The sequence below is a fragment of the Carcharodon carcharias genome, chromosome 20 (assembly GCF_017639515.1).
Source record: "Carcharodon carcharias isolate sCarCar2 chromosome 20, sCarCar2.pri, whole genome shotgun sequence".
NCBI lineage: Eukaryota > Metazoa > Chordata > Chondrichthyes > Lamniformes > Lamnidae > Carcharodon > Carcharodon carcharias.
The window spans coordinates 77,081,998-77,104,814 of NC_054486.1; the positions used below are offsets into that span (position 1 = coordinate 77,081,998).

At 39.8% G+C, this 22,817-nt stretch overlaps 1 protein-coding gene across 5 annotated transcripts in view; it reads left to right on the forward strand.

Moving 5' to 3' along the window:
• LOC121292210 (serine/threonine-protein phosphatase 2A 56 kDa regulatory subunit gamma isoform) overlaps positions 1–22,817 on the forward strand; it is a 153,807-nt gene that overhangs the window by 67,996 nt on the left and 62,994 nt on the right. For all 5 annotated transcript variants that reach the window (XM_041213893.1, XM_041213894.1, XM_041213895.1 and 2 more), the window contains one exon: positions 19,424–19,623. In XM_041213893.1, coding sequence (XP_041069827.1) covers positions 19,424–19,623 — 200 coding nt within the window. The remainder of the gene's footprint in view (positions 1–19,423; positions 19,624–22,817) is intronic.

Genomic DNA, 22,817 nt, shown 5'->3' on the forward strand with positions numbered 1-22,817 from the left:
AGGGCATAAAGTTTGTTTGATACTTGTTTGATTCTCCATTGGGATATTGAGCAAAGTTTGCAGTGTATTAAATCAAAATTGTGAGCATTTGTGTTTCCTAAATTAATTCTATATTTTTACCTAAAACAAACTTGTTATTTTCATAATATTCATGTATATTTTATACATCTGAACATAAGTAAAATGTAAGCTAACTCACTTTGCAAAGCGATAGGGCTATCAGAACCTTTTCTAGCTCATGGCCTTAGCATTAAGTACCCCTGCCCAGATCACAGAGTACAATCAGCAGAATTCTCTGCTCTATCTGAATACATTTCAGTCCCAATCTCAAGACTTGTTGCTGCATTGTGGATTTTTCTGGTCAATTATTATGGGCCTGTCTGAGCAATATTGGTAATTAATGCCAAGGCATGGGTAGATTTTGTGTTATAGGTTTGTGCCCATTAAGAACTGAATTGAAACAGCCCAAACTCATTTATAGTGTTCCTGTGTCTGATATTTAACCCTGTGTTTTTGTTTGTTTCATTGACCCTGGTATCAGGCCATTGTAAAATCTTTCAAAACTTGATGCTACATAATATTTCTTAAAGGTCATCTAACATTGTTTTTTTAACAAAATACTTTTTTCCTTCCAATCCATGGGTCTTGCCCATGAAGTGATTTGAGTACAGGTTGTTTCGATGCAGTGACTATGTAATATCAGAAAATACAAAATGAAAAGGTTATTCAGTAGTACTATCGTCATGCATAAAGAAAGAAAAGATTTGCATAGCGGTTTTCGTGACCACCAGAAGTCCCGATGTGCTTTTCAGCCATTTAAGTGCTTTTGAACTGTCATCAATGTTGTGGGAAACATGGCAGTCAGTTTGCACACAACAAACTCCCACAATCAGCAGTGTATTAATGACCAGATAATCTGTTTTTGTGCTGATGATTGAGGAATAAATATTGGCCAGGACACCAAGGATAATTCCTCTGCTCTCTTTCGAAATAGAGCCATGGATCTTTAACATCTGCCCGAAAAGGCAGAGGGGGTCTCGTTTTTAACATCCCATCTGAAATACGGCACCTCTGACAGTACAGCATTCCCTCAGTACTACACTGGAGCGTCAGCCTTAATTTTGTGTTCAGGCTCTAGATTGGTACTTGAAGCCAGAACTTTGTGATTGCCTGACAACTTTTGTATTTACTAAATATTTGTTTTGGGAAACTTAACAGAAATTTTGTTGCACCAATTAAAATATTTAAGTTTTTAAAAAAAAATTGGAAAGTTTATCGCAATTGTTTGACCAGTTTATTTTAGTTAAGCATTATAAGTGTTTGTGATACATTTCATTAAGAAAGGATTCCTTGAAAACCTGAGTTTGAATTCAGACTTTTTTTTGACATGCACTTGTAAACATCAGGCCACATAATGCATCCATCCCAAAGTGTTGTATTACCAATTAATTATTTTTGGAGTGCAGTCACTATTATATACAATTAAACATCTAACTGGAGTTGGAGGTTCCACAAACATCCTCATCCTCTCAATAATAAAAACAAAAAAACTGCGGATGCTGGAAATCCAAAACAAAAACAGAATTACCTGGAAAAACTCAGCAGGTCTGGCAGCATCGGCGGAGAAGAAAAGAGTTGACGTTTCGAGTCCTCATGACCCTTCGACAGAACTTGAGTTCGAGTCCAAGAAAGAGCTGAAATATAAGCTGGTTTAAGGTGTGTGTGTGGGGGGCGGAGAGATAGAGAGACAGAGGTGGAGGGGCGGGGTGTGGTTGTAGGGACAAACAAGCAGTGATAGAAGCAGATCATCAAAAGATGTCAACGACAATAGTACAATAGAACACATAGGTGTTAAAGTTAAAGTTGGTGATATTATCTAAACGAATGTGCTAATTAAGAATGGATGGTAGGGCACTCAAGGTATGATTGAGTGCCCTACCATCCATTCTTAATTAGCACATTCGTTTAGATAATATCACCAACTTTAACTTTAACACCTATGTGTTCTATTGTACTATTGTCGTTGACATCTTTTGATGATCTGCTTCTATCACTGCTTGTTTGTCCCTACAACCACACCCCCCCCTCCACCTCTCTGTCTCTCTATCTCTCCGCCCCCCACACACACACCTTAAACCAGCTTATATTTCAGCTCTTTCCTGGACTCGAACTCAAGTTCTGTCGAAGGGTCATGAGGACTCGAAACGGCAACTCTTTTCTTCTCCGCCGATGCTGCCAGACCTGCTGAGTTTTTCCAGGTAATTCTGTTTTTGTTTTGTTCTCATCCTCTCAATGATGGCTGAGCCCAGCTTGTCAGTGCAAAAGGCAAGACTGAAACGTTTGCAATGATCTTCAGCTAGAAGGGCTGAGTCGATCTTTCTTGATCTCCTCCTGAGGTCCTAAGCTTCACAGATGCCAGTCTTCACCCCATTCAGTTTGACTCCACATGAGACAAGAAATGATGGAAGGTACTGGATACAGGAAAAACTATAGGCCCTGACAACATCCTAGCTGTAGTACTGAAGACTTGTGCTCCAGAACCAGCTACAACACTGAGTCAAGTTGTTCCAGTACAGCTACAATACTGGCATCTACACGACAGTGTGGAAAAAAAATGTCCAGGCACAGTCTGTCCATAAAGGACAGGGCAAATCCCATCTGGCCAATTCCCCACCCCATCAGTTTACTTTCAATCGTCGTCAAAGTGATGAAAGATGTTGTTGATTCTGTTGATCAACAAATTGGTACTCTTTGAATAATTCCTTAGGAACTTTTATGTTTATCTGAATCACTGGAGCAGGCAGACAGAGCCACAGTTCCATCTCAACAGCAACTTGCACTTACGTAGCACTTAACAGTAAGACGTTCCAAAATGCTTCATGGGAGCATTATCGAGTAAATTTTGACATCGAGCAACATGGACAAATGACCAAAAGCTTGATCAGAGGTTGGTTATGACAAGCCTGTTAAATGGCGAGAGAGACGTAGAGAAGTTTAATGGAGGGAACTCTGAGCTTAGGGCCTTGGCCGCTGAAGGCAGTACCACTAATGGTAGAGTGATTTTAAATTGGCAAAAGGCCAGAATTGGAGGGTTGTGGGGCTAGAGGAGTGTACAGAGATAAGAAGAGATGAGGCCTTTAAAGGAGAATTTTAAAATAGAGGTACTACTTAATGGGAAATCAGTGTAGGCCAGAAAGCAGGGGCGATTGGCAAATAGGACTTCGTGCGAGTTAGGAAAAAGACAGTAGAATTTTGGATGACCAATAGTTTATGGAGGGGTAGGACACTGGAGTGTGTTGAAATAATCAAATCTAGAGGTAATGAAGGCACGGATGAGAGTTTCAGCAGCAGATGAGTTGAAGTTGGGCTGAGTCGAGTAGAGGTGGAAATAGTAAAGGCTCTGAGATATGGTTGGTTTGGCAGTTTATTTTGGTCAAATATGACACCAAGGTTGCAAATCCACTGGTTCAGCCTTGCACAGTTACCAGGCAGAGGAACGGAGTTGGTGCATGCAAATGAATAATAGGAAGCCAAAGATAGATCCTTGGGGGACCAGTAGTAACAGTGCAGGTGTAAGATGTTAAGCTATAGCAGGTGATTCTTTGGCTATGACAGGATGGAACAAGTGAGTGCAGTTCCACCCAACCTTCTATTTATTTGTTCATCGGATATGGGCATCACTGGTAAGACCAACATTTATTGCCCAGCCCTAATTACTCTTGAGAAGGTGTCGATCAGCTGCCACCTTGTGCCACTGCAGTTCATGTGGTGCAGATACACCCACAGTGCTGTTAGGAAGAGTGTTTCCCGGATTTTGAGTCTGCAACAATGAAGAAGCATGAAGGTCCTTCTGAGAGAGCCTTGGTGAATTTCTGCAGTGCATCTTGTAGGTAATATACACTGTAGCCACAATGTGCCAGTGGTGATGGATTGAATGTTTAAGGTACTAGGTGATGTGCAAATCAAACAGGCTGCTTTGTTTTGGGTGGTGCCAAGTTTCTCATGTTGGAACTGCACCCATCCAGACAAATGCATGGCTACTTGCTGCAGAATAGTCAGCTTCTGACCTGTTTTTTAATCCACAGTATTTATATGGCTGGTCCACTTCAGCATCCTGGGGGTTACCAGAGGTTTAAGGTGGGGTATTTAGCAATGGTAGTGCCCTGGACATTGTTAGTCTTTTATCATCAATTGTACAGTTCAGTTTTAAAAGGACAATGAAAGTATGCATTTTTTTTTAGAAAACCATGTAGCAAGCTGCATAGATCGAAAATTTCATCAACCACGACAGTCAAAATTTCAGTAAATGGAACATTTTTTCCTTAATATGGCTACTTTTGTCTCTTCCCCCATGAGTGAAACCAACTGCAGCGTTAATTGGGCTGCATCATCAAAAAGTCAAGATGATCTGAACAATGTTCCATTGCAGTTTGACAGTGGAAACAAGGCGCAAAGGAAACTTCAAAACCATCTAATCTGAAATACAAAGTGTGAAGTTCAATTCCCTGAAGCAACAATATTAAGCTCGAGAGAATCTGGTTAGAATATTTGGATGTATTTCTGATCAAGGAAGGGACTTCAGCGATAATAGAAGCATTTCAGTTTTTTTGCTCTCTGTCAGCATCAGGTCAATTAGTGGGAAAAGAGTTTACTGCTTCAATATTCAACTTAATCCCAACTTCTTCAGGATAACACTCTCTAGAGAATTGGTGCAACGTTCACCTTTTCCATTAGTAAGCTTTGTAGCATTGGCATGAATTTTCCCTTGTGTTGCTGCCCCTCCCCTGACACCGCCACCCCCTCCACAAGTCACAGGCTGGGTTTGGTCGGCAGTGGTGTTATTGGATCACTTGGTATTAGACGTTGGAGTCCATCACCTAGAGTACATTCTGTGCCCTTGCTACTCCAGTGCTGCTTTCAACTGGTGTTGGTATTCAACATGCAAGAGTACTGATTCATCAGCTGTGGGCGATAGGTGGTGATTTAATGACTTTTGCCCCTGCAATCAGTCATAAACTGAAAGCAGTACACTATAGTGACGTCCATTAATCAGTGTCCTGTTGAAGCCAAGGGAAAGGGAGCTATTAGGTGAAAACAGAGGGCTTTTAAACTGATACTTGAAACTTCAGCGCAATCGAGATGCTGCAAAGTTAATATATTCTGTCATGATGTTAAGCGCATCATTAGGGAGACGAAGCTTGATCAGTGGAGTATGTTTAGCTGCAAAGGTGTGCAATTACACAAATAATTTAAATAATTTTCCCTCAGCAAAAGTCTGTCAAATAAGATCCTCTGTACGAATGCAATATCTGACAAATCGACTGCTGTTCAAAACATGATTAGAGGAATCTTCCAAGAAGAGAGTTATCCTGACTTAATAAGCCATAGGTTGGATCTGTATTCCTGGCTCTTGGAAAAATTGTGCCATGACATAGGCTTTAATAAGTCAGTTTTATGAGGATGTGGACTGCTCACTCCGTAACCTGGTCGCTGATTGGATGACAGATTCAGTGCAGTATTCATGCTGTGAAATAGGGCGGGGTAGAGCGACAAATAGAATGGCGATTGTCTTATGGATCAGTGCCAGGAGCAGCTGCGTGATTTCGACTGCATCTACCTAACTCTGCAGGGTTGCCCAGGTATATCCTAGCCCTAAAAAAAAGGATATATCTAATCTGATTTACAGCACAAATCAGGTTACACCAGAACTACTCTGCTCCAGACTTCATTACAGTTTGCTTTAGATATGGAAACAAGAGCTGAGATCGGAAGAGAGGTGAGAGTAGCTGCCCTTGACGTGAAGCAGCATTCAATCAAGTTTGGCATAAAGGAACCCTAGCAAAGTTGAAATTAATGAGGACTTAAGAATTAAATACATTTCTTTTGTATGTAAGGGTTTACAAAAGTTGAATAAATGGAGGTCAAGTACAGATCAGCCATGATCTAATGGAACGGTGGAATAAGCTCAAGCTGCTGTATGATCTGCTGTTCTGCTTCATTACCCTCATGTGCATACCTATGTGCATGTCCCTTTCCCCCTCATTTTTTTCATTTTATATGCCCTTGCCCTGTTTGTCACTCCCTCCCTTGTTGCAGACTTGATCTTTAGTGATCAGTAGAGGAAGCCAAGTTAGTTCCCCTTTCTGGCTCTACTGTTGTCATAGCTGAGGTCCAATAACTGCACCGGTTATGCACAAAATAAATTAATTTATTGGGGAGCATAGCTGTAAATATTTTTAAGCTCACAAGAATGAGGAATATTTCACCAGCCCTTATAATCATTATTCATTTTACAAATCTGCAGGGCATGAGGGAATCTGTTTTGTCTGACAACAAGAATTGTCCAGGTAATTGTACAGAATGGTTGCTAATTTACTTTTATTTGCTATATTTTGAACCATATGATGTAATATAAGTGGGACAGGATTTCCCTGAATTCCAGTGCAAGGGAACTTCAGACATCTCAGATTTTTTGTGCTTGCTGCTTACCTGTGAGTTTTGCATTCTGAAGCTTAATTGTGCAATTTCAAAGGAGTCATAATTTGGGAGTGCTTTCAAAATTTAAAACTCATAGCTTGGCATTACTCTGCGAGTAGTTTTCTAAACTGCAGCAACTGGTTTGAAGACTTATGATATTCTGATGCAGATACTGAAATATAAATGTACTTCACGTATTTTCTGTATCTTATATACTGAAGCAGTCAATGTGAATTAATGTCATTTAGACTTGAGGTGTTATTTAAATTTCTGTCAAACTTTAAAAAAAGGTGGTGAGTAGCTGGAGGGGGAGGCCAGTTATTTCTTACAGCAAGTTCTTTTCTCTAACCGCCAGAAGGCGCAACCATTAGATTTTGTGGTCTTAAATCAAGTTGAACACAGTTTCACTTTTGGATCAAAGGAATAGTTTAGATGGTATAATGTTCTTATTAAAATAATATATACTCCCACTTTTGATGAGCAGTGCCATGGGAGAGCTGTTAATTTCAGAACAGTTCTGGTAAAATTAATGCAATTCCAGAGTTTTTTGTCTGTTTAGATATCTGTACTTAGTTGGAAGTGAGGAACTTATTTGAATGTCTAACTCTTTCAAACATTCACCTTACTATTTATCAGACATTTAATAAATATTTAACAAGTACCATGAGCCTTCTCTTCTCAACCACCATGTCTAGATGCTAGAATTAACACCATCTTAAACTTAAGTTTAATTTTGGGATTTTCACAAAACATGACACAATTCATGTTTTTGTGGTTTCTCCCAGTTATCTTGAAAATGTATGCTGGACTTCCTTTGAAATGTTTTACAATGTTTTCATGAAATTTGAGGCTTGCATCTATAGTATGCTTTTCCCAAATGTACACCATTTCTTCATTGGCTAAGTGGCTGGGCTGATGTTCCCCCCCAAGTTGACCAGTGTGGATTATATAAAATGAGGTAACGTACGGAGTCCATAGAAATTGAAATAATATTAGTGCTTAGTGCTGACTGAAATACAGCTTATCATTGAATCAACGTGGATGCTGTAATAATCTAATGCCATTTTCATCTCAATACTGTAGCTGAAAGTGATGCTTAAATACCCTGCCTATCACACTTCTTTCATCTTCCCCACACCCCCAACCCAAAGATATATACACTGTTTGATGCTCTTTAAGACTAAGACCTTAACTGTGCTATATAATTTTATTAGGAATTAAAATTGTTATTAAAAGATTGCAAGGGAGCAAAAAATAAAGCATCTAAGTTGTCATGGTGCAGAGGAGGCCTCAAAATTGAGACACAATGTTTTCTGTGCATACGCAACATGACATAAGATATCTGCACATTAGCTGGATAGCACCAAGGATGATTAATCCAATGCCAGCTCAGAAGATGTATGAAAAAGTGAACCTCTGTTGGCAGAACTGATTGTGGGGAAATTCTGATGGACAGATTCAAACATTGAATTGCAGGAAAGGTGGACACAGGTTTTGGAAGCATCATATTTAAGGATTTTGGAGAAGAACAAAAATTAGAGATCAGATGGATGGTTGCTAGGAAAAGAGGGGTTATGGGTAGGTTTTTAAGGAAAGTGTGGTGGTGCATTTTCAAAGGGAAAATGAAAAGGATTACAGGCTCAACAGAAACAGTCTGAAGGGTGTTACACACAGATGAACAGAGATCTATAGATGCAAATACATGTTGGGAAAGCAAATACAAGCAGATTAAGTCAGAATTCTGGGTTTAATAAATAAGAGCATAAACATAAAAAGCAATAGAAAGAAAGCAATAATTACAGATACAGGGCAGATTACAGTTTTGGGAGTCTTATTTTAGAAAAAAACATTAATTTCACAGGCTCACCGGGGATGGTAAACCATTATTTTTATTCATTCATGGGATGTGGGTGCTGCTGACCAGGCCAGTATTTATTGCTTTTGGCTGCCTTGAGCTGCTGCAGCCTGTGTGGCGTAGGTACTTCCACAGTGCTGTTGGATAGGAGGTTCCAGGATTTTAACCCGCTGACAATGAAGGAACACCTATGTATTCCCAAGTCAGGATGGTATGTCACTTGGGAAACTTGCATGTTGCAATATCCCTATGCACTTGCTGCACTTGTTCTTCTGGGCCATAGAGGTCTCGTGTTCTGGAGGTGCTGCTGAAAAAGTCTTGACGAGTTGCTGTAGTACAACATTGCAGTCACAGTATGCTGGACATGGTGGGAGGGAATGTTGGAGATGGTGGGTGGGTACCAATCAAATGGGCTGCCTTGCACAGGGTAATGTCAAGCTCCTTGAGTGTTGTCAGTGTGACACTCCAGGGAAGTGGAGACTATTCCATCTCACTCCTGACTCATGCCGAGACGAGTAATTTGCCACAGAATACCCAGGTTCTAACCTCTCCTGCTCATGTTGAAGATGGTCATTGCCTGGCACTTGGACTGATAAGTGGCAGGTAACATTTACAAGTTAGAACGTTGGCCAGGCCTTGCTTATATGCAGGTGCAGACTGCTTCATTATCTGCAGAGTTGCGAATGGAAATGAACACAGCAATTGTCAGCGCACATCCCCACTTCTGGCCTTTTATGATAGCAGGAAGGTCATTGAAACAGTTGAAGATGATTGGGGCTTGTGGTGGGATGCTCATAGTAAAGATCACATGCTGATTGCAAATCACTAATTGTCAATACCTTAGGGAAGGCCTGTGGTAAGAACCAATCGCTGCCCTTGTAGAATGTAATATGAAGTAGTTGAGGAAGAACATTGCCCTAAAGGACTCCTGCAGCAATCTGCTGGGACTGAGATGACTGACTTCCAACAACCACAACCATCTTGTGTTACGTATGACCCCAGGTGATGGAGAATTTTCCCTCTGATTCCCAATTAATTCAATTTTTATGAGGGCTCTTTGATGCCATATTCGGCTAAATGCTACCTTAATGTCACTTTTGCGTGACCTCTAGAATTCAGCTCTCTTCTCCACGGCTGTCATGAGGTCTGAACCAAGTAATCATGGCAGAACCCAAACTGAGCATTGCTAAGCAAGTTATTAGTGAGCAAGTGCTGCTTGACGGCACTGTCGATTATGCCTTTCATCACTTTGCCGATAATTGAAAGTAGACTGCAATGTTAATTCACTGGATTGAATTTGTCTTTTTTTTTATGAGGAGAAACAAAATAGCTGTGCTATTTCCACTGCAGCAGAGATAGGGTTTAACAATTTAAAACTATCACGAGAAGTTGAAAGGTTTCTTTATTCAGCACTGTTGGGAGGGAAGAATTGCATTTTTAGTTGAAGCAGATTCGAGACTGTGGGCTTATTTTTGGGTTGCTTTAGCAAAGTGCCAACACTGCACTGTAAATATCGATAATTATTGTGAATAACATTTAGAAAAATTAAACCATGACCCAGATTATGATTTAGGCAATATGGTAACACCATATGGTCATCTTGATGTGTTCTCCACATACAAATGCATAGAAGAACAAATTGCATTTATATGTGAATATGATGCCATCAAACTGAGCTATTTTGGGAACCTGCCCATTTAAGTTTCCTTGCATAATAGATATGTGGCTTCCTGTAAATGGCACTATTTATATTCCTTTATTCACCCTCATTTAACATTCCGTATCAGGAAAATGGTTTTTGACCTGCCATTAATCCTGATTTTTAAACATACAAATATATTTTCTAAACTGTGATTTACATAGTTTTGCATAATCTAATTTTGTGCTTTAACTTGTCATTTCTGTCTGTGGCTCTTGATCACCTTAATTTTGAGTGCTTTTTATTTTTGTTTTACACTGTAACTCCTGCCAATGCAAGATGGCCGTTGACAGCACTTCTGCACAGACGTATGGCTCAGTGCATGCGTAGAAATCCAATGTTGTCACTATGCAGCACCCAGCCTGCCAGGACCACTTTGTGCTTGCGTTGATGGCGTCACTGCGCCCAGGTGTGCTGATGGCAGAAGGATCGCGCATAAATGAATTTCAAAATTTGGCGGGGTCTCTCGCGCCCCCCCCCACCACCACCACCACCACCAGCAGCAGGCTCTCCCAAAGATCATGACAGAAGAGGCCACTGAACAGTGCGACTGAGTCGACAGTGGGCACCACGCACAGCCACAACAAAACCTGGCACTCTGTGAGGTATCCCCCCCCATACCTCCCTATCTCTGATACTTTCTCCATTCCCTACAAACCTTATTAACCTGCCTCAGACCCCACACCCTTTCCTATCTCTGTGAGCCCTGCAACCCTCCCATGATTTGCATGTTACCGCAATTCTGGCCTCTTGAACATTCCTCATTGCTACTAAATTGGTGCCATTGTTTTCAGCTGCTAAATTTCTCATGCCTAGAATTAACATTCTTTGGATGATTACAAATTCATACATTTCACAACACTGCTCCAAGTGCACGTTAAAAGGGTGCTGCCACTCAATTGTGGTGATTTCAGCAGCGCCATCTTTGGTCCTTGTTGCTGCTTACTCTGTCACTTCACATAACATCAGGAAGCAGCACGCTCAAATTGCACTTGCGCGGAATATGCACGGCGTTGGCAGGAAACGCAGCCATTGTTTTAACGTTGGTATACTTTCACCCGTTCCAGCAATAGTACCCATAATAACGAATAACAATTTATATAGCGCCTTTAACATAACAAAACATGTCAAGGGGCTTCCCAGGAACGCTCTAAAACTGAGCCACACAAGGTGATTTTAGGTCAGTTGATCAAAAGCTTGGTCAAAGAGCGAGGTTTTAAGGTGTGTCTTATAGGAGGAAAATTAAATAAAGGTGCAGAGAGGTATAGGAAAGCTATTCCAGAGCTTAGGCCCCCAGCAACTGAAGATACAGCTACCTGTGGTGGAGCAATTAAAATTGGGTAGCTCAAGAGGCCAGAATTTGTGCACAGATAACTCCTGAGGTTGAATCAGACTGGAGGCGATTACAGAGATGGAGAGGGGGTGAAGCCATGGATTTGAAAACCAGGATGAGAATTTTAAAATCAAGGTGTTGCTTGACTGGGAGTCAATCTAGGTCAGTGAACACCAGAGTGATATGTGAATGGGACTCCTTCTGAGCAAGGACACAGGCAGCAGAGTTTTGGATGACCTAAGTCCATGGAGGGCAGAATATGGGAGATCAGCCAGGAGTACAATGGAGCAGTCAAGTCTAAAGGTTACAAAGGCACTAATGAGGTTTCAGCAGCAGATGAGCTGAGGCCAGGTGAAGTTGGGCGAGGTTAATGAGGTGGAAATAGGCTGTCTTAGTGATGGCACGGATATGTGGTCAGAGCCTTTACTTGAGAAAGTTGACCAGTTTGTGAAGTCTCTGCACAGATGCTGCTAACACCACCTTTGATGGATGATTGCAATGCTGCTTGCAGCTGATTCTCTATTTTGACACTAATGCACAGCAGGTGGGACTGACTTTAGCCAGCAAACCTTCCATTTGATGTTTCTCTTTATATTTGTTAAGTAAAGTCTTTGGTCAAGCAAAACAACCCATGACTTTCTTAATTCCTTTAAAGATGCTTGTCAAACTCTGGTTGGGCTTTGTGCATACTGTGGTAACGCTTCCTCCATTCCTGGTAATAACCCATAATATACAAATGCTACAGAACTAGCAGCATGGTTTAATATTGTTGGTCCTGAAGCTTGTATGTTTTATCCAGAATGAGATGAGACTAGCATGCTTCCAAGATACTCTGGGAGTATCCTGTTCTTAAAGGGCATCCTCAGACTTGGTTAGTTCCAGGAACTAGTTGCATGTTTGACCTCCTCCCACTTAAAAAATCAAGATTTGCATTTATTAAGTGCTTTTCACGACAGTTGGATGTCTTAAAGCAATTTACAGCCACTGAAATACTTTTGAAGAATAATAATGTAAGAAACGTAGCAGCCAATTTGTGCACAGTAACTCCCACATTCAGCAATGTGATAATGAACAGATTTTTTTTATTAAAAGCAGAATACTGCGAATGCTGGAAATCTAGAACAAAAACAAAAATACCTGGAAAAACTCAGCAGGTCTGACAGCATCTGCGGAGAGGGATACGGTTGACGTTTCGAGGCCGTATGACCCTTCATCAGAACTAAGAAATATAGAACATTTTTTTTGTGTGATGTTGATTGAAGAATAAATATTGGCTAGGACACCAAGGATATCTCCCCTGCGCTTCTTTAAAATGGTGCCATGGGGTCTTTTACATCCACCCAAGCAGGCAAATGGCGCCTTGGTTGATCGTCTCATCCAAAGGAGGGCACAGTGCAGCACTCCGTCAGTACTGTAATAAATTGTCCTCCTTGATTTTTGTACTTGTGCCCTGGAGTAGAACTTGAACCCGGAACTTTGTGACTTGGAGGCTATCAACTGAGCCACACCTGGAATTTTAAGTTCCAAACATCTGGATTTACATCTGAGAATCCTAACGTTAACAGACTTTATTTGAAGGCAGAGTTGAATTATTTACTCCCAGGCTTCCTGATCATCTTTCCAAAATGTAAGGACACCTTACAATAGTCATCTCTTAGTAGTTAAATTCTCATGGTGATAACTTTGTTGCCCATAGGAATCAGATGGATAGCTGGATCAGGACAGACATTTGTGGTCTATAGAAACTTATGTCTAATAAGTGCAGCTCCATTCAGAGAGGCAGGGTGCCTTTAAGAGCTGAAGGCTAGTTGGGACATGTATTTTAACCAAGCTCATTGTGTTAAGTTTATATTCAAAACATCTAAATTGTCTGAATAGAGCTCAAGTCTCAGCTGTCTTGATGGGAACTATGAATGTAGCTTTGAGAATAACATATATATAATATTTGATGGATATGAATTTTCTAGGAGAAAGGGAAAAAATGCTGTTTCCTATCATGTTCCTCTGCTACTCAGTGGTTGATCACCGTTGCCTTGAACACAGCCAAACAATCTAATGGGGGCCTTGTGCAATCCAGATTCATAAGTGCTTTTTGGAAAATTTGATAAGTTGCATGTGGAATTTGAATTTAGTTTCAGGTGGTCCTTCACAAGGATAACAACATGCTGCTAAAACATGGAAATTTTTTCTGGATAAATTGGTTTTATAGGAGGTATTTCAAATGAACAATTCCACACCTTTTACTTTTCTGGTAAAGGATGTGTCTCAAGGTGACAACACTAGATGTTTCTCCTGCCCTCCCTATGATGGTTGAGTTTTGAATGAGAAAAACATGATCTAATATTAATCTCTCATGCTTTTCCAAATATTTTTTACTTTGATTTTAAATCCAGTGCAATTATATTGGAATATCAAGATGTCATAGTTATTTTGAGAAACAGCTATCATTTAGCAGTTATAGGGTTTTGTCATCACCTAGCAACACAGATAAAAGCACAAATTGAGTTTGTTTTTGCATCCTGAATGATTTGCTTTGAAGAAGTACTTCTGTTGCTAATTTCCTCAGTGTTTGATTCCTTTAAAGCATGTTATTAAATAATGCGGCAAATGAATTTTAAAATTACTTCTGAATTGAAATTTAAGCAGCATCTTTGTTGCCATAACTAAAATCACAACATCCAAAAGGATTACAGAAAATATTTTTTAAAAAGTTGCTCAGTATTTAGAAACATTTTTGTTGAGGGCTTTTGCCACATACTGCATGTGTGGAAAATATGTAGTGTAAAACACTTTCATATTTAAAACAGCACATCCTGTATGTCTGTTTTGTACTCCACAATCCAGATGTTGCTCATTGACTTTGTTTTTCATTTGTAACATTCACAGAATGGTGGGTGCACTAATCTGAAGTCTGAAACTGTTGAGCATTTTCTAATTCGTTTCTTCACGAAATAGCAATTAAATTGATTGGCCTGTGGCCCTTTCTACTCAACAGTCAGACTTTGTGCCCTGAAAGGGTCAAAGCTTCATCTTGGCAGCAGAATATGTTGTGCATTGCACTTGCCTCCTTTATAAAAATCTATTACCTGACAAGTCATGCATGCCATGGGTCTCTTACGAAAGCTGGTTGATTAGCAAGTTGCCATGAAGCTGTGAAGTGTGTGTCAAGGCTGACTAGTTGGATTTTTTGAGGAGCTCAATGGCATGAATGTTGTCTGCATAGATTTTCAGAAGGCAGTTAGGTCCCGCAAAAGTTAATTAAAATGTTTGACTTCATGGTTGTGATTCATATACTCCATGAAAGGTGTTGAAATTTCTTGAGGTGAAGCTGAAAGACTTCTAGTTTTAGTATTCAATGCTAAATTTGTTGAACCAATGCAGAACACCAATCACCAAAACTAAGAGATTGTTGAACAACATAGCCAAAACTGCAGAATGCTAGTGAAAGGAAGTTATGTCCAGATTGTACAGTGTTCTGTTTAGACCACACTTTGGATAGAGTGCTCAATTTTGCTCACCGTGGAGCTTGGGAGCAGCACAGAGAAGAACCAAGAAGCTGACTTCTACTGTAAAAGCTCTGATTTGGTAAAAGATCAGTGAAACTTGGGATTTTCAGCCTGGAAAAAGGGCATTTAAGGGGGATACGAGATAGTTAAGGGAATGGGGAAAGTAACACAAATATTGCTGCAATTTGCTAGAACATCCTAAGGAGGCACAAGTTCCAATTAGTAAATTTAGGATTGAGTTGATCAGCAAGTCGACATGAAACCGTGAAAAGTATGTCAAGTCTGACTAGTTTAGTTGGATTTTTTGAGGCCATTGGCATGAATGTTGTCTGTGTGGATTTTCAGAGGCAGTTAGTAAGGTCCAGCAAGAGATTAGCAAAAATGAAAGAACACCTAATTGAAGGCAACCTTATAACATGTGTTAATAATTAGTTGAGTGATAGAAGCCAGAATAGGGATAAAGAGAATACACTCTGATTTGCAGGATTTGATAAATGATGTTCCTTGGGGCCCTGTACTAGGGCCTCGGCATTTGAGTGAAATAATAGGGAATTGTATATGCAGGAGGTTGCATATATGGAAGCAGAAAGTTACAAAGGGACTTGAGTAGACAAGTGGTCAAAACAGTGGCCAGTGGCACTCCAGATCCAAGAAAGACACATCAGAATATTTGAGAGTGCTGAGGAGATGCGAAAGAACAAAAGGAGTTTGTGTTTATTTGTACAAATCACTAAATGGAATCTTGGCCTTTATTTCAAGGGAGTTGGCATACAAAAGTGAAGAAGTAATGCTTCATTTGTACCAAATCTTGGTCAAACCTCATCTGAAGTACAGCATTCATGTTGGACACCAAACCTCAGGAAAGATGTATTCACCTTCAGAGGCACAGTGCTGTTTCACCAGAATTATAGAGCTTTAAAGGGTCAAAGTCAGGGCAAGTTGAATGAACTTGGCTTGCATTCCCTCAATTATGGAAGATTAAGTAGTATAATCAATGTCTTTAAAATAAGATTTGATAAGGTATATAAAGAGAAACTCCTCTGGTGGGGCGGCAAGTCTGGAACAAGGATGCTGAATCAAATTCAACTTTCAAAACTGATCTTGATTTTTTTTTTGTTACATGACAAGGAATATGGAGCAAAGATGCTTACTATAAATTGCGGGGTAAAAGTCGACCAGGCATATAAGACATTTTTCCGGTCCCAAAAATCATGCTTTTGCATATACACGGCATATAAGCCTTTTCAGCCACGACATGCTATACTCACATTAGTAGTCAGCCTCAATTTTTCACCCCACAATTGGATGTTTTGCTTATCGGCACCCCATAACTTGGTGCAGTGGATCAAGCAAGCAATACGCCTGTGTAACAAAAATGCGTGGGTGTTTAAGACATGCCTACACAGAACAGATCCTCCACGGTGAACAAAAATGGCAATCACCCACACCAGTGGTTCACTTTTATACTTGATGTATAAGCCAACCCCTGTGTTTTTTTTTTGTTTGGAGGAATTTTTCAAGGCTTCAAAAGTTGACTTACATGCTTACATCTATGGTAACTGTCATTGAGTTACAGGTCAGCTATGATCTAATTGAATGACGGAGCAGAATGGCTTACTCGTGCTCCTACGTTAACCAGATTTATGTTTCTAAAAAAGTTTTAAAGACGTGCTTACAAGTTCATTATGTACCTGTGTTTATGTCTGACAAGTCAGGTTAAACAACATTTTCCCTTGTTGTAAAAGAAGCTGAGAATATTGAGATCTGCATTAGATTACTTTGCAATCATGAAAAGAGTGTAACTTCTTTTCAATAGCAGTTGCCTTGTTTATTTCTACTGACACCACGTGATTCCTCTCCACGTCACACTAACACAGGAAGTGTTGAATTCAAAGTAAATAGGACATGGAGCTATTTTGTAAGATTTCTGTTTGCAGCCCTAAAACAAAGGGGAAAAGGCAGTGTGTGATTATAGTTACTTTCCATTTATACAATTTTATTCAGAGTCCTTCTAGGACCTTGTTGGTCAGATAGCAGTCCAATTATTTACCTGTGACGTAACTGTGTTTAGCTCATTGGGGGACCAGGTGGCTGATGGTTCACTATTAGATACAGTAAAAAGGGAAATCACAAGATGTTCAATATGGATTTTTGGGAACTACCGGCCCGTTTTTGGGGCATGGCCTCATCAGATTAGGAAGAATTCTGCTCTAGTAAATACATTGTTGACAAAGGACACCAACCTGCTATCATTTCTGAAAACCTGACAAGTTCATTCGAAATTAGCAAAGGTGTGGCTTTCACTTATACACCTCTTATTGTATTTGGGATGGAATTCTCAGGTATCTCCAATCAATAGATAGGTGTTCAAGAAGAAAGTAACAATGCCTCACATAATCAAGTAGTGCGTCCCTCAACAGCTTTAGCAAGCATTAAGTATGCCTATTTGCAGATCCCCATTTAATCAAAGCTACTTTTGTACATTTGTAATCACTAAGTCAAGTGTATAGCTTCAGCTTTTATGCAGCCATTTGTGTTGGACTGTTGCATATCTCCTCCTTTAAATAATTGGCTTCGAGTTCTTTCAAAAACAGCCATCAGTAAATTCTCATCTTTTGTCAGCTGATTGGCTTCCTCATCAAATACAATAAAACTATGTACAGTAAGGTGACTAATTTGGGTCCAAAGCAAAACAGATTTAATTTTCCCCACATGTCAGTAACTTCATATTAATGGTTTAAGCCATATGCACTTAAAATGGCATTTTATTCTCCTACATGCATGCATGTGGATTTATGAATTGGCAGTATTTTATTGATGCAGATTTGAATATTTTGAACTCTGTAGCTTTGGAATATTATCTAGACAGTAAAAGGCATTTAGCTGCAGAATGGGTCATTATGTAAAAACAGTTTGTGAAGTAAAGTGCAAGCATTTTTTATTCGCAAAAAATAATGTCTTGCATTTTTATGTTCTTTCGTGGGGCATGAACATCACTGACAAGGCCAGCATTTGTTGCCCACCCCTAGTTGCCCTTGAGAAGATGGTGGTGAGCTGCTGCCTTGACTGCTGCAGTCCATTTGGTGCAGGTACATAGAGAGTACTGTTAGGAAGGGGGTTCTAGGATTTGATCTGGTGACGCAGAAGAAATAGCAATATAATGTAGTTCCAAGTCAGGATGGCGTGTGGTTTGGAGAAGAACTTACAGGTAGTGGTGTTCCCTTCATCTGCTGCCCTTGTCCTTCTAGGTGATAGAGATCTCCGGGTTTAAAAAGTGCTGAGAGTTGCTGCAATGCATCTTGTAGATGGTGCACACTGCTACCACTGTGAGCTGGTGGTGGAGGGAGTGAATGTTGAAGGTGGTGAATAGGGTGCTGATCAAGCAAGCTGCTTTGTCCTGGATGGTGCTGGGCTTCTCGTGTTGCTGGAGCTATCCAGGCAAGTGGAGAGTATTCCATCACGCTCTTGATGTTCCTTGTGGATGGTGAACAAGCTTTGGGGATTCGAGAGGTGAATTACTTGCTGTGGAATTTCCAGCCTCTGACCTGCTCTTTTAGCTACATTTTTTATATGACTGGCCCAGTTCAGTTTCTGGTCTGTGGTCACCCCAGGATGTGGATATTGGGGGATTCAGCAATACCATTTGAATGTCATGGGGAGATGGTTGAATTCACTATTGTTGGAGATGGTCATTGCCTGTCCCTTGTGCAGCGTGCATGTTACTTGCCACAAGCGCAAGCTTGAATGTTGTCCAGGAGTTGCTGCATATGGACACAGACTGCTTCATTATCTGAGGAGTTCCAAATGGTGCTGAACATTGTGCAATCATCAGCGAGCATCCCCATTTCTGACCTAATAAATGGAAGGTAATTGATGAAACAACTGAAGATGGTTGGGCATAGGACACTGCGCTGAGGAACTCCTGCAGCGATGTCTTGGGACTGAGATGATTGGTCTCCAGCAACCGCAAACATATCTAGATTTGACTCCAACCAGTGGAGAGTTTTCCCGCTGATTCTCATTGACTTTAATTTTGATAGGCTTCCTTTATTCCACACTCAACAAAGGGCAGTCACTCTTTGCACCTTCAATTCAGCTGTTTTTTCCATGTTTGGATGAAGGCTGCAGTGAGGTCACTGAACATCAGTGAACAGGTCATTGCTGTGATAGTGCTACTTGATAGTACTATCGACACCACCTTCCATCACTTTGCTGCTGATTGAAAGTAGGCTGACAGGTAGTAATTGGCCTGATTGGATTTGCCCTGCTTTTTACGGACAGAGCATACCTAGCAATTGTCTGGTAGATGCTAGTATTGTAGCTGCATTGTTGCTGTATGAATTCCAAATTTTGAGTATCTGAACCCTAATTCTGTGTAAATATCTTATTCCCTTGTGAAATATGGACAGTTGTGACATGTATTATATTCGGACTAAGTGTTTGCTATGGTGGTCCTGATCTTTCTCTATTCAGCATAAAAATGAAGCACATAAACTTTTGGGTCATTATTCTTTGCAATCTTTAAAAGAACAAATGTGATTTTTGTTTTGTAGATGTTCCTGCACCTGAACAAGAAAAGCTTTTTATTCAAAAACTGCGTCAGTGCTGTGTCCTTTTCGACTTTATTGCTGATCCACTTAGTGACTTAAAATGGAAGGAAGTGAAAAGGGCTGCTTTAAGTGAAATGGTGGAATATATCACACACAACCGCAATGTTATCACAGAGCCCATTTACCCCGAAGTAGTCCATGTGGTAAGTAATTTGTCAGCATACTGTGCGGCACTTGACCGGGGATAAATATTTAATGGCTGATAGATCATGAACACCTAGATTTTGCCCACCATCTCTGTAAAAATGCTTAATTTAATTTGATTGGCTGCCAATGCAAAAGCAAAATATGCAGCATAGACTCTTAAACTGGTACCAGTCCAGACTAGTTGAACTATGTTGGACGAGTGTCAATTGGAATTTGAACATACTTCTGCAAAACTATACAAAGTACTATGAATTAGTAGTTATAGAAATATTCACCCTTGCATTCTGAATCTATTTCCATCAAAAAAAATCTTGTAATTTGGAATGGTGACCCAGTCACTTGTCAAGTAATCCACAAATAATATGCGGATCATTTTTACAGATGCAGATTAGCCAGCTAATCATTAACTCCAGTTAGAGCTCAACTTTTGCAGCAACCTATCAGAGGTGTCAAATGTAAAATTTTCTTCCAGAGCACAACAGAAGAAAGACGAGGCATCAATCTTTCAATACCTGTTTATAATAAAGGTGATGAAATAATTAATGACCATCTTTATACCAAAAATTAAGAGTGGTAAATAAGAAATAACCCATTCAGCCGAGCTCTTATCTTAATTTCTTGGCATAGTATATTTGGTAGGGACTTTTTTTAAAAAAAAAAGTCTCAGAAGTAGGCAATTTGTTTTAAAAGACTTTGGGAGCAATGCCCATATGTTTAGTGTGCACTCTTGCATTGGAAATCTGAGAAAAAAACAGAAAATTATTGTACTACAGAAGATTACAGACCTGTAAAGTGAGAAGATGGATTATGACATTTCAGGTGTGTACTCTTATCTGAATTGAAGACTGAAAGATGAGCAACTGTTTTGGCGATAGATACTAGATACAGCAATCACAGGAAGGAAGTTGGTCAGTTAATGACTTGCAAACTGCTTAATAAGCTCAAGATAATCGGTGATGCAGAGATTAAGAAAGGATAAAATTATGTGCAAATGAGTAGAAGGGGTGTCACGGAAGTGTACATAACAAACAAAATGTGAGAACAATAGAGTGAGATTGGTCTATTAGGGAAAAGCAGATTCACGCTCTGGGCTTTCACTTTAGGCTGTGCTCATTCTGACTTGAGAGTCTCCAATTTAAATGTCACCCTGTCTACCCTCCTCCAAACACCAACAGACTGTGCCCACGTCACAAGAACCACTACTATGGCGTTCTAGATAATGTTTGAAGTTGATAATTGTTCAAATATTTCTGAAGTGTGTTGAGCTTTATTGGAATAGTGCAAGAGATTGAAGACAGGTGTCAGCATGGGAATTGAAAGAAGATGGCAAGCCAGAGTTCCAGACCACACTTGCAGGCGAAATAGAGATGTTCAATGAAGTAATCACTTAATCTGTGTTTGGCCTTCTCAATGCAGAGGGTACTGCAACTAGCAGTGAACAAGTCAGGTTAGAGGAAGTACATGTGGATTACTGCCTCATGGTAGGAGATTTTTTAGCCCTGGAGAGTGACAGGAAGGAAATAAATGGTATAGGTGTTTTGCTTCCTGCTGAAGTCATGCTAGAAGGTGCCAACCAAAGGAAAGCTGGATAGGGGTGAGTAAGAGGGACTAGTTCCTCTAGAAACCAGAGACTGGAGAGTACAATGTGCTTGGTGATGGTGAAAATTTTAGAATATTACCTGATGAAGGTATAGAGACTGATCAGATGGATAATGGCAGTTAGGACCTCTTTCCATTAGGAATGGCGTAAGAGTAGAAACCTGGGAACTGAAATTGTTTTTATTTAAACATGTAATGAAGCAAGTATAGTACAAATTGGTTAAAGATCCACATGTGAATGTCTTTCAGGTTAATTGAAGCACATGAGATTAGAGATCAATTTAGGACTAAATTATTCCGCAGGGAAAAAATCAACAAATACATCACCTATCAAGATTTGAATAACTCCGAGTTTTTAATCTATCAAAATGACCTTGAAGCTGTACCTTTTCATCTAAAACTTCAAAGAGGAACGTTTGCTACATATGCTGATGATTTTACAGTATTATGTTGATTTGAACCAAACCAAGCTGAATTGTAGTGCACATGAAGCAATTGATCATCACATTATAAAGTTCACACTGTAGCTTTATCAAAACTTCCATCATTGCTTTGTCAAAATTTCAGTCTTATTTGGCATTTATCTATTTTTTTTCCATAACCTTAGTTTTAGAAAATCTTTGCAGCTTTATAACCACAATTTAATAAACCAGGCTGTTCTGTTTGATATCTTATTCACTGTGCTTATACAGGAAAGGAAACCACCATATGATATAAACTAAATAGTGAATATTCTTGTTACCCATTTTTTTGAATTCATTTATTTCACTTAAATCATTGCCGTTTCAAAGATGAACAGAGTAGCTTTGGATTACTCTGCTAAAAGCTAATGCAGGAACGATGGACTAATTAACTTCCTTTCATGCTGTAAACATCTATGGTTTATGTTGAGTATGTCACAACAGTACAATTTTTTTAAATTTTGTACAACAACTTGTCTTTGTATGGAGCTGTTAAAGTAATAAAACGTCCCCAGACACTCTAGAGGTGTATTATAAAACAAATATCTGACACTGAGCCACAAGATATTAGGACAGATAATTAAAAGCTTGGTCAAAGGAGTAGGGAGACAAAGAGATTTAGGGAGAGAATTCCAGATCTTAGGGCCTTGCCAGGTAAAGGCACAGCCACCAATGGTGGAATAATCAGTTATGCTCAAGACCAGAAATGGAGGAGCACAGATATCTAAGGTTTGTGGATTGGAGGAGATCAGAGAGATTGAGGGATTTGAGTAAACAGATATTTGACATCAAGGTGTTACCAAGCCATGCCCATTGTAAACCAGCAAGCACAGTGATGACGGATGAATTTAGTGCGAGCTGGGTCACGGGCGCCGTAGTTTTGGATGGCCTCAAGTTTTTGGAGGGCAGAATGTAGGAGGCCAGCCACTTGTACATTGGAATAGTAAAGTCTAGAGGTAACAGACATGGATCAGAAGCAGATTTACTTAGGCAAGGGCAGATTCGGACAATGTTATGGAAGTCCAAATAGACGGCGTTGGTGATGTCTAAACAGAAGTACTGTAACAATATTTTACAAATGCTACCTTATTGCAAAGTTCTAGATCCCAAGTCAAATATTTACACATAAG